This window comes from Tachysurus vachellii, chromosome 3 (genome assembly GCF_030014155.1).
Source record: "Tachysurus vachellii isolate PV-2020 chromosome 3, HZAU_Pvac_v1, whole genome shotgun sequence".
Taxonomy (NCBI): Eukaryota; Metazoa; Chordata; class Actinopteri; order Siluriformes; family Bagridae; genus Tachysurus; species Tachysurus vachellii.
Window position 1 is genome coordinate 25,342,060 of NC_083462.1, and position 16,742 is coordinate 25,358,801.

Here is a 16,742-nt window from a genome sequence, read left to right on the forward strand (position 1 = left end):
TGAATAGAACTGAGCCACAAAACATAAATGAAAAGGAAGAAATAAAAGACTGATAGCAAGGGTGAGGAGAGAGAGAAAGAGACAGAGCACAGTGCAGGGCAATGTTTAAGAGTGTATATCTTCTGTTAACCTGTGCTGAACAAAGAAAGGTTTACACTGCGCAGGAATTCAAAGAACTTTCATCAGAAAAAGAACGAGACAATGGATGCAAAGCTGAGAGCTGGCCTTATTCTAAATCTAGCACATTGTGTTGCAGGCTTTGATCCTGCTGTACTTGCCTGCATGTGTATGCGTTTCACAACTGCCACTTTTAAAATGCCTTAAAACCTGAGGCGCAGACTGAATATTTGCTCAAAGATTAGTTTACGTAAAAACACAGATATAAAAAGCAGCCCATTCAAAAACCCCAACAGTCTGACTCGTCTTCTGCACACAAGAGTATCACAACTTTGTGTTGCGTGTGTGTGTGTGTGTCTCTCATATAAAACATTAGCAGATGAAAGGAATCTAAAGTGTTCAGCTCTGAAGTGTTTTATATTAATATGTGAAGCTGTGGCAACATTTGATCCTTAGAGTTGCAAAGATATACAAATGACAGTCAGAAGCACTAGAGAAATACAAGAGATTGAGCATTGTATGTCTATGTGAATAAGGCCATTGTGTTTTTCTCACATCATTTTTAAAGTGCACTGAGCGCTTTCAATATGCTTACAAGCAAACAAGACAAAACATCTGTCTTGAAGTCATAAGGATAAAAAGAAGCAACTTTTTAATATTTGCACTGTAACATAACCTGTAGTAAAACAATACATTGTGGTGGTCAACTGGCTCACGGTCCAGATATGCACCCATTATCTAGCTAGTATCATGTACTAAAAAAATTTAAAATACTGTACCAGAGCTAATAAACATATGAAAAATAAACTATAGTCATAATAAACATGAAACAACATGGCTTCTGCAATAAGCTCTTCTGGCCATTATTCTAACTACGTACCTATTATTTATTTGGTTAATTATATACCTGAAGGCAACAAAGGCATTAGCTCAGAATGTGAAGACTTTTATGTATTTAATAAACTACTATATCAAATTTAAAATAGATGTCTCTATTTTTTTTTTAAAAAAAATTAAAAATGTGGAACTGGTCCCAAGGACATCAAGCACTTTAAATTTTTACTGTTGTTTAGAATATAACTGTTGTCAGCTGGGTTAGATGCCTGTCAGGACCTTTGTGAGGAGAATATTTAGACAGTTTACATTTTTTTGTTGAATAGCCCTGCGATATATTATAATAGGTTACTCAATTAGGGTTTTGTCTTCACCAGACCTAAACTAAGATATGATAAATTATGATGAGTACAGAAACTTCTGCACCTGATTTCTCCTGATGTGTTTTTTAAAATAGACAGTATAATACACATATATAAAACTAAACTTCTAAACTTCTTGCTACATTAAAGTTAATTTACGATTTTTTAAACTGCTACTTTATATTTGCTTTATTTACAAGTGTACTTTTAACCTTGTAGTTGACAACAATGGATTTTAAGCAGAGTATTTTCAAATTGTTTTGTCTCTTCTCTAAATTGTTTGGGGGAAAAATCCAGTCTGATGAGAATCCCAAGACTGTCTTTGACTGTGTGGTTAAGGCTAAAGACACCTACACAATCTGTACTGTAAAAGACTGATTATTTACAGTCAGCTCTTGCCTTTTAAATTATTCTTATTCTTGCCTCTCATTTTGTACCCATTTATAGAAATGAGAGGAAGTCAGATGTTAGTGCCAAGTTCAGAAGTATGAAGCTTTTCACCTAGAAACCTGTATACTAAATTCCCAGATTAGGTTTCAGTGAGGTTTCAGTTCTGCTGAGTGTTTAGGGCATGAACTCTCAGGCTCTAATCACTGTAATCACTGTGCTACTCCTGTGTGCTTATTCACTTAACAAATCTTATTAAAGTAAGTCTTTAACTAAAACAGACAGAATGATCCTTCTGCCAAAGTAAACAACATACACATTAAATGTTCTCCTGCCTTTCTTGTCTCTAATGTTTTTTCCTCACAGTGTTTTGTGTGCTAGTGTTTGATGTTATCTGATTTGCTGTGTTTTTAACTTAGTTTTTGAAGATGTGCTTTCAACTTTAGTTATTTTTTTGACAAAATGCGTCTCAGTCTGTTACATGACTGCTTACATACATACATACATACATACATACATACATACATACATACATACATACATACATACATATATACATACACACACATACACACATACATATATACAGCAGCTTGCACAAATATTCACCCCATCTCATTCTCTATATTTTGTAGTGTTACAAACTTCAACTAAATGTACTTAATTGGGATTATATGGTATATATCTTATGAAATACAGTTATCTGCAGTTAGGTATGAGTAAAAATCTAGTTTCTGCTTCCATCAAAAGATTTCCAACCAGATTTTAACCAGTTGCCATCGTAAATCACATAATTAATTCAACAGTACAAAGATCTTTGTACAAAGTGTCACATCTCAATATAATTAGATTCCAGGCTTTGTTAAAGAACATGCTGAAACAAATATTTATATTAAATCTATGCCACTTAGATTGAGATTGGCAGAAGCCTTTTCTTCAGGGTGACTTACAGAAGTCTCTTTATTGAAATCTCTATCAATTATTACAGCCTGGCATTGGTTCACAAAGTCAGGGACTAAGACTCAAAAAGTATAGAAATCAAAGCACACAGACCACTTTTTTAAAAGCATCATAAAAACCAAGGAGCCATCAAAACAAGTAGGGAAAAATGTTTTGCTAAAGTTAATGGATCAATGGTGAATTATACTATGAAGACATATTACTTCAATTTCTGCTCAAACCCCCTGTTGTTCTGTCTCACTTCCTCCTCCTAATGATTTGAGCAAATAGGAAAGATTAAAACCAGATCAATACAAGATTGCAATAACCAACAACAACATCTGCTAGCACTCCAGTGTCTCTAACTACCTTCTTATACGAATCAGCTTTATGTAAGTTAGTTTTCTTGTAAGTATGAAAGGACTAAACCTAGACCAAAGTAAGAAAATTACAATTAGTAATTAAATATCAAATACAAATGACTAACTTCAATTAAAGTTAGTATGTAAAAGATTAAGTGGTGTATCTCAACTCATATGAACTTACTGCCTTTCTCTTCTATAAACACGCCTCATAATGTTTATGAAGGGCCTCTTAGCCTATTATCAAGCTTTTGAGGAGTTCTAGGAGCTAAATCTATGCAGGTTTATCGAGCCATAGGACCATTTGCAGTCTACTATAAATTAATTTCATGTTGCAAAGTGTTTATACTTATACCACAGCAATATGATATTATTATTAGTAGTAGTAGTAGTAGTAGTAGTAGTAGGAAAAAGGGTTTGTGTACTGTATGTGTGTGGGTGTGTGTGTGTGTGTGTGTGTGTGTGTTTGGTGTCCTGCTATAGAATGTACTATTTGGGTTGAATTCTTTAGCCTTGCATTAAGTTTTTCTATTACAGGCTCCATCTACACTGTGTTCTTTAACAAGATAAATCTGTTAGTGAAGATGGATGATTGAATGTTGTATCTCTAATTGGACAAATGCAGAACTTGGTTGGTTGCCAAGGTTCCTGGAGTGCAACGGAAACACATACACACGATCTTACGTACACAACACAAAACAACTGGTTATGTTTGTGTTGTGGAACCACAGAGCAGGGTTTTGACAAAATACATTTTAAGTCTTTTACACAGCATTTTTAAAACATGTGGTTAGCTAATAAGCAATTACGAAAAAAGACTGTTTAAAATAAATGTCACCATGGGACTGTATTCTATACATGGGTTTAGTGCAACACTGCTGACAGAAGTTACTGTAGAAAAGTTACACATAAAGATTCTATGTAAAATCCAACAACTGAATATATCAGTTTGAAAAAGGTTTTTAGAAGGTTAAAGGACTTAAATGTTATAGTCTAGGTTTATAGTCAATTACTTATTTGGAATTGCTTTGTATTGCTTTGTATGACTGTCTGACTGAGACTTGTTTCTGAAGGCCACAATATCCAGGATGCAATGCATTTGCTGGGTGGAGCGTGTCGTGCGAAGCGCTGCACGTCAAACAGCATGAGTCTGTAGATCTGATTTCATCATTTGACAAAAGACTTCATAGCAGCTGTTGAACTCTGCTGTTCAGTGTTTCAAGATTGTATCGAATATTTTTCTGTCTAATCACAGTTTAAAATCTTTAGGTTCATTTGCTTAAAGCTATAAATGTAATAAACATCATTTTTAATCTTGTAATTTTTTATATCTAGTAACCTATTAATTAAGCTATGTGTATAATATGACAGGTTATTCAGATTTGGGGAAATATGTTTTTTCTTTCTCTGAGCTCCTAACCCTTGTGTGGATATAGCGTGTGAGGAATTGAGATAAAGGGTGAGAAACGGTGTCTGAAGCTGCATGTTATAGCTATTGTCGAAGATATAGAGTCTAATAACTTCTGTAGACTATCCTCAGACTGCCTATTATAGCAACACACAAAGACATTCCTTAGTACAGAATCTCTCTCTCGTTCACACACACGCACACACACACACTCACACACACAACCTCTCCATGACCTCTGTTCTTGTCTGTGTCAGCTAAGAACTTTCAATGTGGTGCAGGTGAACACAGTGAGGACAGACTTGTTTTTAACAGACACAGAGCAAAATTCCTTTTGCATGAATACACACAGGTTTTAAACCATCAAACAGCCAATCCTTAAGCATGAATTGCTCTAAAGCTATGCTTTGCATACCAGACTGAAAGACTAGACTAGATTTCAAGTGGTAGTTCAATTTTAGATCAACAATAACAAGAACGAAGCTTTCACAGCCCCAACACTGTGATCATGCTATCTAGGTCACTTTAGTACATATACAGTACATACATTTTAATGAATTAAAGCAAATGTATTATATTACATGCTATAAATCAGTTGAGAATATACTTAAATAGAAGCATGTGCAGTAAAATATACAAATGAGAGAGTCAATAAATAGACACTAATACTAAGTCTGGCTTTAATACCTAATACCTAAAATTACTTTGGCATTTGTAAAAACCCATTATAAAGGGGAAAATCCTGATAAAAATAATTCCCATGATACATTTTTAATATTCAAATTCTCTGTAAAATATATCTACACTGAAGCACAAGCCAAGTGCTGGAAACCATATGGGCAATTTTTATGTGCTGGATAATTACAGGATGTGTTGAATCTTGTGTTAGAATGGAGCAAACAATATTGTGCAGTGTAATTTCACTGTATGACTACATCATTGCTTACATGATATTAATTTTTTGTAGTTTCTATAATTGCCAGTCTTGAATGAACTCAAGGAACAATAAACAAGTCATCCTTATTTTGTTATTACTGATGGAAAAAGCTTGTATCTTTCACAAATGATTCAAATGGGGTACCTAGAAGTCTGCCTCCCCTCAAACACACACACACACACGCACACACATATGTACACACACACACAAATTGAACTACAAATATTGTCTAGGGTATTAAATTATAAAGTATGAACAAGTACAAACAAACGAAGCTGGGAAAAGTTTAAGGAATTTATATATAGAGAGAGCGCTAAAGAGTAATAAACCTAGCCATGCATGAAACAGGTGCAGTAGCTCCCACAGAAACTGTATTTTGGGCAGGTGTGTGTTTGGATAAAGGATGTAATTAAATGGGAAACTTTCTCTGACTCGCACACGCAAAGCTGTATTACCACCCACCAGCCGTTTGCTAGCATTTTTCTTGTTTTGTTTTGTTACTCCATAATCAAAATTTGTTCCACAGCTTTAAGCTTAGCTGTACACTCATCGGTCACTTTAATAGGAACACCTGTATCCCTACACATTCATGCAATTATCCAATCATGTGAGCAGCAGTGTAATGCATAAAATCATGCAGATACAGGTCAAGAGCTTCACTTAATGTTCACATCAAATATCTGAATCAGGAAGAGTATGATCTTTGTTATTAGCCTTAACAAGGTTATTGAGCTCACAAAAACTGTACAATTAAAGACTGACAGAAGACCAAGTAGCATTTTCAAATCTGTCTAGTTTCTAAGCTGTCTAGTTTCTTTGAGCATAGGCCTCATATTTAGCCACAGATCCCTGTTTTTGACTGACATGAGTGTAACCTGATGTGGTCTTCTGCTGATGTACAGTAGTCCATTCAAGTTATGACAATGAGGTTGTTCATTCTGAGATATTCTTCAGCTCATGATCGGAAAGGGTAGTTATTTAATTTATTGTAGCATTCCTGTCAATTCAAACCAGCTTTTTAGTTATTTTTGTTATATGTAAAAATCTCAGGTTTTCAGCAATTTCTAAAATACTCAAAATAATACACGCACACACATACACACACACGCACACACACACACACACACACACACACACACAATTACATCCAGATTGCATTAACTGTAATTTAAACAATAATTCCAACTTAAACAGTGAAAGAAGGAAAAAAAAAGTTAATAAGATGATAGCTGTGTAATTTTAATTTGCACTGATGCCGCAAACCTTGAAGGAAGACAAGCCATCATGCCAGAAGCTGCTGTCATGTTTTTGTGCTAGAATCATGACAGGCACATCCAAATCCCAACAGGTCAAAAAGTCAAGAAGTATTTAATGCAGGCTTAAACAGCTACACTTGGATACGATCATAGGTTCAATTTTGCATGCACTGTAGAAACAAATCTAGTTTGTAGGAAAAAGAAGACTATTAAGAGAAGTGTTTTCACCTATTTTTCTTTTTAAAAGAACGGGTGCCTGAGAGAGAGGATTGTCGTGTAAAAAAAGTTGCTTTTGCATGGTTTGAAAAGGTGTGAACAACACGAGTGTATCGATGCCAAAGTCATCACTGACAAATTCTCAATTCACTGCATTGCCTAACGACAATCTAAACACCATGTTCTCTTTGGTAAAATTATACTCTTGGTGTGCTATGAGGGAAAATATGTATGTTTGAGTTGCAAAGCACACAACAAAATAGATACTCATTGTGATTCCTCATGTGGAACAAGCACTTTATGTCATTCTATCCTCCTTGCAGTAAATGCTGGATGTTTTGTTACTTTTTCTTGGAACCATGTAGAAAAGGAGTTCATATACACAGCAAAGTTCTGGATACCACCTGTATAGCATCAGAAAATAGCAAAGGATGGAATAAATCTTCACACTATATGAGTAATTGTTGATCTTACCTGTACCAGATTTAATTGTATTCGGTACAATTCATTTTCATTGCACTACCAGATGTCTGGGCAATTCTCAGAATAAAGATAGGCTCCAGATACCAGAATCAAAGTGATGCAGTTAGAACCATGTTTCTTATTTTCTCTGAGATTTATAGGCTCATAAATATCAGCTCAACTCACGTCATGTAACACACCTCCTTTACTATTTGTCAAACATTAAACATGCTTATAAAGTACAGTCAAGACATGCTTTAAATTTCACTGTCAACTTTGATTGAGTGTTTAGGCTGCTGGAAGTCATTTTGTTTGGGAAAGGGAAGGGAAGTGACTAAACACAGAGCAGAAACTCAATCTGACTAAAGTGGTCCGGAGCTGTTCTTCAGGCCAAATGACCAGATTTGTATTTGTTTTAGTTATGGCTGCAAAATCAGAAGCAGCTGTGGCATTTGCATGCAGTCAGGATTATTCAGATGCATTGTAATTGCTCAACAAAATGTGGTCAACTTTGTACATCAGGATGTGATTTATTACGGAACGATTCATGAGAGGAATGATTGAAATAAAGCCGTAGTCACATTGTTTATAAGAGGGTTTGACGGCTGAACGTGAACTGTTTATAAATGGGCTTGACAGCTGGGCTGAAGGTTCTTTTAGGATCAGTAGTTCAGAAGTGTAGAAACTCTCAGATCAGCATAGATTACTAACCTGATCTATGTTACATGTCTATGAATCAAAAACTGAATATGATCTCATCTCTGTATCCATATTTAATAAAAATGATTACATGACACTATTATTTAACAATTATATGACCAGACCTGCATTTTTAATGCTGTCTAATTAAATTAATGTTTTAAAACCTTAAGTATTTTTAGGGGTGGAAAATACTTGTACTTTAAAATTAACTTCTGGAGTAATTATAGAATTAAGATTTAAGTACAAACCATTTACAGACTCAGGTTTTAAGAAATTTTCCACTTATACATTTCCAAATGGGGAAATGGGCACTTTTTACTCGACCCGCAAAATCAAAATTACTTTGTAATGTCATTCTCAAATGCAATGATGTATTTTTCATATTTGATAATATATAAATATATATAAAATATTATGACATATTATGTAAATGATCTATACAGATTATTTAAATGATCTATATAGATACAGTCTTACTCTATCGGTTGTTGAGACTGACTTATTTGGACAGTCATGCTTGCTAAAGGTGCTTTAGATGCAACAATAATGAGTTCATGTCACCACCTTGATCATAAAACACCCAGCGGGTTGAGTGACTGATTCTGTGGTTTTATACTGTGCTTATGATTGTGTGTTGAGCCCACAAGTTGCAGAGACCTGTTTGCCTGCCCGATGAACCTGGCAAAATACACACTGCTAAAGAAAATTGTTCACATGGAAGAAAATATCCCGTGGGCTGCATGTAGGTGTGGCAGTGAAGACAGTTTAATGATTATAGCTTGCCTCATGGCACGCGAGGAACTCAACTAACTTTACATGACCTTTTGCAGCAGTCTCACCTCTGCTAGTTGTGAGAGAGAGAGAGAGAGAGAGAGAGAGAGAGAGAGAGAGAGAGAGAGAGAGAGAGAGAGAGAGAGAGCGAGATATGGAATAAGTATGCCAAATAATAGAAGATTCCTACTGGCCATAAAGTCTGAAGGGACTATGCCATGATTTAGCACACTACAGTACATAGGGGTTTAGATTTATTTGGGATTTATCATAAGTGAATTAGAGTAAGACGAGCACAGTGGGCAATACTGGACTGTGAAACATATTTGAAGACAGTGAATGATTCTAAAGGCTCTAAATGACCATCCATTCATTCATTCAAACAACTTTATTCTCTGCATGGTGATGATGAATCCAGATCCCATACCATGAAGACTTGACATGAGGTGGGTATATGCCATGAATGGGATGCCAGTCCATCACTATGCACACACTCCTTCACACCTTGGGGCAATTTAGTTTCCCTAATCGACCTCCCAGCATGTTTTTAGGACCTGAGAACCTAGACAAAACCCACATGGCTATGTAAACTTGAAAAACTCCACACAGATGAAGAGCTCAGCTGAGACTGGAGCTGCAAGGTGGAAATGTTACCAGCTGCCCAGTTGAGCCTCCCCTGAATAACCAGGGCATGTTGATTCCACCAAGGGGGTGCCATTGTAGAAGAACCTTGATATTACTCTTTCAACACAAGTCATGTAGGGTCACAACACAGCAGCAAGAAGTGTTTTTCCTCTCCTGACACACTTAAAATCATAGCTAATAAGCAACTTCTGAATTAAATCTGAATCAAATTCTGAATTAGTCTCCTACCCTGATCCAGACTCAATTTGAATAGATTAAATAGAGACAGTAATTGACTGACCTGTCAGTGACCTTGTGCTCACCTGTACCATGAGAATGCTTCTCCTCTTTAGCCGTTCTCAACTGCACGCATTGCTTTTCATTTTGGCAGCCATCCAAAGTACATGATGGCTTCTTTCCTAAAAGCATGCCCAAATTCTACGTACTTGGATGCTAACAGGTAAAAAATATGCAAGGATTAGACTAGACTGTGAATTGTTTTCATGCACTTATATTTTCAGGCTGAAGCTCTGCAAAAACATGCTGCATAGCACTGCAGGCAGGTAAATGTATGTTTTGACACATGACTGTTGATGGTTTACCATTCTTTTAAAATGTCAACAGCCTCCAGCACTTTATCAGACTATGCTTTGGAAAACATTGTTCTACACTTTGTTTTCAAACATCATTATAGTTAATATTATGGTGGTCTAATAGAGCCCCACACATTAATATACACATTAATGCTCAAGATTGAACCCTGTACCCTGGAACTATCTACTGTGGCTCCAGGCACCATGGCTAAAGATGTCAGAGAGTAATCTCTCCTTGTGTCCAGTGTGTCCAAATTCGCAAACACTATAATTTTTTTATGCATTTTATTTACCTAATTTACTTGTTTAGAGAATGTTTTTTTTTTATTATTTAATAACACTATAACAGATTTCTTATTGTTATCCCTTATCCAATACAATGAAGAATTGAATATCTTAAATCTTGATATAGGTAAGGGATAGTTTGACAAGCTTAATATTCAGAAACGCCTAAAGATATATCACCAATAATAAATGAATGACTTGTAATAATAAATCATTATTTCTAATAATGAATCACTCTTTCCAAACTCTCTCTCTCTCTCTCTCTCTCTCTCACACACACACACACACACACACACAAACACACAAGCACACACACACACACACACGTTTACAGCAGGTGAAGAAGCGGTAATTCATGCGCTTTGAAAAAGACCCGCCCCTGAAGGTTGGCCTGTAGCGGTTATTATATTTAACAAGCTGCTGCTGTAGCGCTCAGTTCTCCAATGAGTTTTTCTCTGCAGAGGACGAGGGATAGTATTGTGGTAGTTTATCGAGCATCTGTTTATTGAGCAAGAAGCAAAACATGAAGCTGGAGGTTTTCTCCAACACTCGCATCTCGGAGAAGGACCCACTCGGAGAGGCTGAAGTGAACTCAACGCTTTGCGCCGAAGAGGAGTTGGGCTCGGACGGAGACTGCGCGGCTAACAGCCCGGCCCCCGCGGCGTGCGTTTCCGCCCGCACGGCTAAGCCATACACCCGCAGGCCCAAGCCACCCTACTCGTACATCGCACTCATTGCGATGGCCATTCGAGACTCGGCCACGGGCCGCCTAACGCTGGCCGAGATAAACGACTACTTGATGAAAAAATTCCCCTTTTTCCGAGGCAGCTACACCGGTTGGCGGAATTCCGTGCGACACAACTTGTCGCTGAACGACTGCTTTCTGAAAGTACTGCGAGATCCATCACGTCCCTGGGGGAAGGACAACTACTGGATGTTGAACCCACACAGCGAGTACACCTTCGCGGATGGCGTGTTCCGACGCAGGAGGAAGCGCATTGGTAAAAAAAACCCAAAAGACTTTGAAACGCTGGATGGAGACACCATGTCAGTGCGCGACGAGAACACCAGGAACAGCACCAAGTTTTCGAGCTCTTTCGCCATCGACAGCATTCTCAGTAAACCATTCAGATGTCGAGACGAAGCAAAAGAAAGAGTTTCTAACGGCACTGAGCTAATGATGCCTGCAGGATCTCACCTCATGCCGCTGGTCATGAGCTATCCACTGGTCACCGTACCGTTATTCCATGTCGGCTCTGAAGTCTCACGTGCGTCTCAAGTGGACAGATGCGACTCCTCAAACTTAACCAAACGCGTGTCTGATTTCGAGAGTCAGCTCCAGGATCTGCATCATCACCACATTTCCCATTACACTGCACAGGATTCCCAGTACCACCCTTTTAGAATCGACTCTTTACTTTCATGAGACACAATACACCCCAGTTATGTGCACTTTCTCTGTTGTATGGTCTGAAAACTTGGTGATTTGCTGTAACTAATGTATCTTTCACTATTCCAAAATCCAAATCTTCTAAATGTTCAGGCATTGCATTCACTTGTGTTTACTAATTACATTTTTATTTATCATAAACGACTGGAGAAATGTTGTATGTATTTACATGTATATAGTTTGTATGAGTGAAGTTATATGGACGGAAACCTTTAGTGATGTTAATATGTGGAGATTATTTGTGTGAGCTGTGCTCCATCAGACGGACAGAACTGTATCACTGATATGTTTGCAAATAAAGAAAGAAATGCAACCCTGAGAAACGTGTGTGTCCTTTTCAAGTTTGTTTTTTTTTTTTTTTACACTGAACCTGTAAAGTTTGCCAATAAAGATCTTGAATTATTTCTGAGAACTTGATGCAAATAAAAAATCTTGGCACAGGTGCTAATGTTTAGCCACATAACCAAATGTAACAAAATGTACACGAGTATCTTCTTCTTCTTCTTCTTCTTCTTCTTCTTCTTCTTCTTCTTCTTCTTCTACTTTTTCTTCTTCTTCACCACCACCACCACCACCACAATACTATTGCTACGGCTACAACTACTACTACTAATTATTATTATTATTAATATTATTATTATTAATGTTTTTGTTGTTGTTTGTGTTGTTACTACATGAGATGAATTACAACAAATTTCTTGTGTAAAATTTCTAAAATCTGTTCCAGAATGGTAATGTAATTTTCTCCTTCTTCTTCTTCTTCTTCTTCTTCTTCTTCTTCTTCTTCTTCTTCTTCTTCTTCTTATTATTATTATTATTATTATTATTATTACAACCTTATTAACATTTCTCTACAGGCCTAGATGTACGTTAAAAACATCTTCAAGAGTATATTTACCTTTTTCTTAGATATGAGCTTTGCTTTAATCAAAAGGTCAAAAGCATCTAATTTCTTACTATAACATCTGAATAATTGAGGAATCAAACATTATGCTCTGTGGCCTGATAAACTTAAAACATCAACCATCAATGTCAGAGAAGTAGGCATCACTGTGATTTCTTTATAAAATCTTGCCATGGATGGAGTGAACAAAAACCACAGCATTTCACAGCTCCCTATCATATTTTTATATCATATGTTTTATCTTTTCATCAAAGAAGGCACCTCTACACTAGTGCTTACAACCATCCTTCTGAAAGTCTAACTTTATAAAGTGTTTGCTTTTGAATCAAACGGGTCATGCTTTTTGATGTAATGTGCACCTAAAGAAAGTATACCATAAAGACAAAGGCACAGATTTGTTTTTCACAGACATTTAAGTGTTTTGATTAGGATCTGACATGAGAATGATAAGTTTGTTTATTCTTAGTCATATATAAATCCAGTGTGCAACACTACACAGTCGGCAGCATTGAAGATAGCTACAACGTACAGTATGTAAACATGTAGAAAAACATTCAGGAAATAAAATCTCACATCATTTCAGACTGTTGAATAATAGAGCTGCCTACCATCAGAAGTTGGAACCTTTTAACATCTGCTGTTTTGACGATACACCTCCCATACCCGATTTTCAGGTGTGATGCTGCGACCTGCAGGTGGAAAAGCAAAATAACGTGCTGAGCACTTCAATTCATTTACACACACACACACACACACACACACACACACACACACACACACACACATTCCTGTTTAATACCCAACAAACTCTTTTTTTCTATGTGTTTCTGTGTTTTATTTCTAGACGTGTTTAAATTAATATAATAGTGCACCGGGTAAGTTATAGTTTATGGTTCTGTGAAACTTCTTGATACTTAAGTGTGCCTTAATAATACACATCAGAGTGCCATTCCTGCTACAGACTGCATAAGACTGATAAGACTCACCAATCACACTCATCATTCACACTCAAACTGTCACTCAACACTCACACTGTCACTCAACATTCACACTGTCACTCAACACTCACACTGTCACTCAATGCATACATCCATCACTCAACACTCACACCTATCACTCAAAATTTACACTGTCACTCAACACTCAAACTGTCACTCAAAGATCACACCTATCAATCAACGCTCACACCCATCACTCAACAATAACACCCATCACTGCACAATGCCAGGTACAGTATATTGGTAGGCACAAGACTCGCCAATCACACCCATCATTCAACAATCACACTGTCACTTAACACTCACACTGTTACTCAACACTCACACCCATCACTCAACAATATCACCCACCACTCATCACTCACACTGTCACTCAACACTCACACCTATCAAACAAAGCTCACATCCATTACTCAACACTCACACCCATCACTCAACATTCACACCCATCAATCAACACTCACACTGCCATTCAATGCTCAAACCCATCACTCACCACTCACACCCATCAATCAACGCACAAACTGTCACTCAACGCTCACACCGATCACTCAACACTCATACCCATTACTTAAAACTTACGCTCACACCCATCCCTCAATGCTCACACCCATCACTCAACACTTACACCAATCACAAAACATTCACACTGTCAATCAACACTGACACCCATAACTCAACAGTCACACCCATCATTCTACACTCACACCCATCACTCAACACTCACACCCTTCACTTAGCACCCGTCACTTAATACCGTTCAATCAACAATCACAATCATCACCCAAAACCCACAACTGTCACTTGACATTCATTAACACTTGCAGCATCTGCCACTCACTGTCAGATGATCCTATCATTCAGCTAATTAACATGCCTGTTTGAATGTAATATAACAGTTAAGACCCTAAAACCTACATCGTTTTTCTATGCAATAGACATTCACAACTGTCCTATGCCACTCACTCACACACACCCTTTCTATTCCTAACATTCAAAATCATGCATAATCTTGTTTTTTTTTTCATAAGTGTGATGCAAAACAGATATCTACGCAATGTACTGCAAAATACAAAAATAAATGAATAAAAATTCCAGTGACTGTAAACAAGAGGTCTGTAATGGTGTTTTTCCACCAAACAAAATCCAAAAACAATAACTGGTGATATTTTGTCATGTTTAGCGTTAGGTAACATGTTTACCAAACTCTGGCCTGGTTTCCCAAAAGCACAGACAAGCCAGTAATGTAAGTTGTCTTGCCATACTTTTTGGAGATTTGGTCAAATTAAAATCATCCTATCTATCATGAAACACGTTTATAAAGCCTATTTACAAAGCCTATATCAGGACCCTGGACTGTAGAAAAAGCCATGATTCAACTCAATCAGCTAACTAACATGCCTATTCTTAGATTTGAATGTGTTAGAACAATTAAGTCACTAAACTGTGCATAGTTTTTCTATTAGCGAGGCGGGCAAACAAAGCCAAACAGGAAAAAATTGTAAAAGCATTTCATTTTCAAATAGGCTTCAAGACCCAAAATAGAGAAATCGTCAAGACATTGGAACGTCTAGAGCTTAAACAATAGCCTACAGACATCAAGCCATAGATCAGAATTTAAAGCAGCTTATATCCTTAAATACAGTTTGCTGTGGTAAAGTGTGTATTAAAATAGTTTCGTGCGTAAGAGAACACCGGTGAGTCTTTGTCTAGGTCAGTAACTGTAGCTTCAAAGTACAGTAGCACAGAGTTGAGCTTCCTTCACTCCGACTGGACATCCGAGACTCAGCAGGGGTGAAAGAAGCTCCGCAGGCGGCGGAAAACGACCCGAAAAACTCGATCTGCGAACGTTTCATCCACATCCTCAGCGAGCTGCGCGTAGAAAGCTCGTGCGCATTGTTTATTTCGCAAGCCTTTAGTCATTCACTTATGAATGTGCTCATTGGGGTTGTGGGGCTTTCCTGACACAATTTGTGCCTTTTGTACAAGCAAGGAATATACATAGAAAAAAACCTATCGGAAAACATACATTTCTTATGTTTCTGTTATAATAATTATAATGAATACTCTTTCTGATAAAGAAATGGCTCCACATGTATAAAGTTTAAACTAGCACGACATTCAATAACAGTGTACAATAACATTTATTTGTTCTTATATTTAGATTTATTGTATAGCCTAAAAATAACCAAATAAATAAAATATTTAAATAAATAAATATTATTATTATTATCATTATTATTATTATTAATAATAATGGTAATAATAATAATAATAATGATAATAATAATAATAATAATAATAATAATAATAATAATAATAATAATAATAATAATACAACGGGTGTTTAAAATATTTAAAAGATATATTTCTTAAAAAGAAAATAAATAGGCCTTTCTGGAACGAATTTCCCAAACAATAACGTGTAGCGCAAATGTCAAAAACTGAGAGTGCAGTGAGAGTTAACACTTTAATACTACACTGTGTTTGGAATTGTTATTTCCAAAAAGGTGGTGATTATTCTGTGTTGGCTTGTCGGGCTAATTGGGTTTTTGTTACTTTAATAAATGTGAAGCTCAGGGGACTTGCTTTTGCCTCCGGACTGAAGTCTGATCCTGGCTCTCTGTGTGTGGTTCTCAACATGCGCCTGCTGGAAAAAGTCTGTTTCCACTCATGTCAAAATCATGTGTAATAAACAGTATGTCCCCACCCTGTCAAACAAACAGGCTCTGAAATAGATACCCCTCCTTTTGGTAGCCAGGTTGTGTTTTTTACTTCTTTCACAAAAATCATTTCAGTAAATTCAGACCCACTAAGTTTATGACTAAACAGAACACAATTTTCAGTAGAGCACAAATGAATATTGAATATAGTAAACAATACGTAGTGAAAGAGGAACTGTACTCGCTTATGCGTGGGTTCTACGCTTGGCATGGCTATTTGTCGGCCTCGTGGATGACAAACGATATAGCAGTTTGAGATGCTGGTTAATAGGGGGTTTGAAGGGGGAAGGGGGTAGGAGGGGATAAGTGGGGGTATCCCGGACGAAGGCGGAGATGGAGGAGGAGGGAATCTTGAGTGTTACTGAGCGTTCTGCTCCAGAGGTCTGTTTAGTTGAGGGGCCTTGGGCACCGT

At 36.9% G+C, this 16,742-nt stretch overlaps 1 protein-coding gene across 1 annotated transcript; it reads left to right on the forward strand.

Annotated features, from left to right (window-relative positions):
- Positions 1-10,670: 10,670 nt before the first annotated feature.
- On the forward strand, positions 10,671-12,028 carry foxq1b (forkhead box Q1b). The gene has a single exon (XM_060864998.1). It carries the CDS (start codon positions 10,779-10,781, stop codon positions 11,679-11,681), a length of 903 nt encoding a protein of 300 aa, XP_060720981.1. The 5' UTR covers positions 10,671-10,778; the 3' UTR covers positions 11,682-12,028.
- The last annotated feature ends 4,714 nt before the right edge of the window (positions 12,029-16,742 follow it).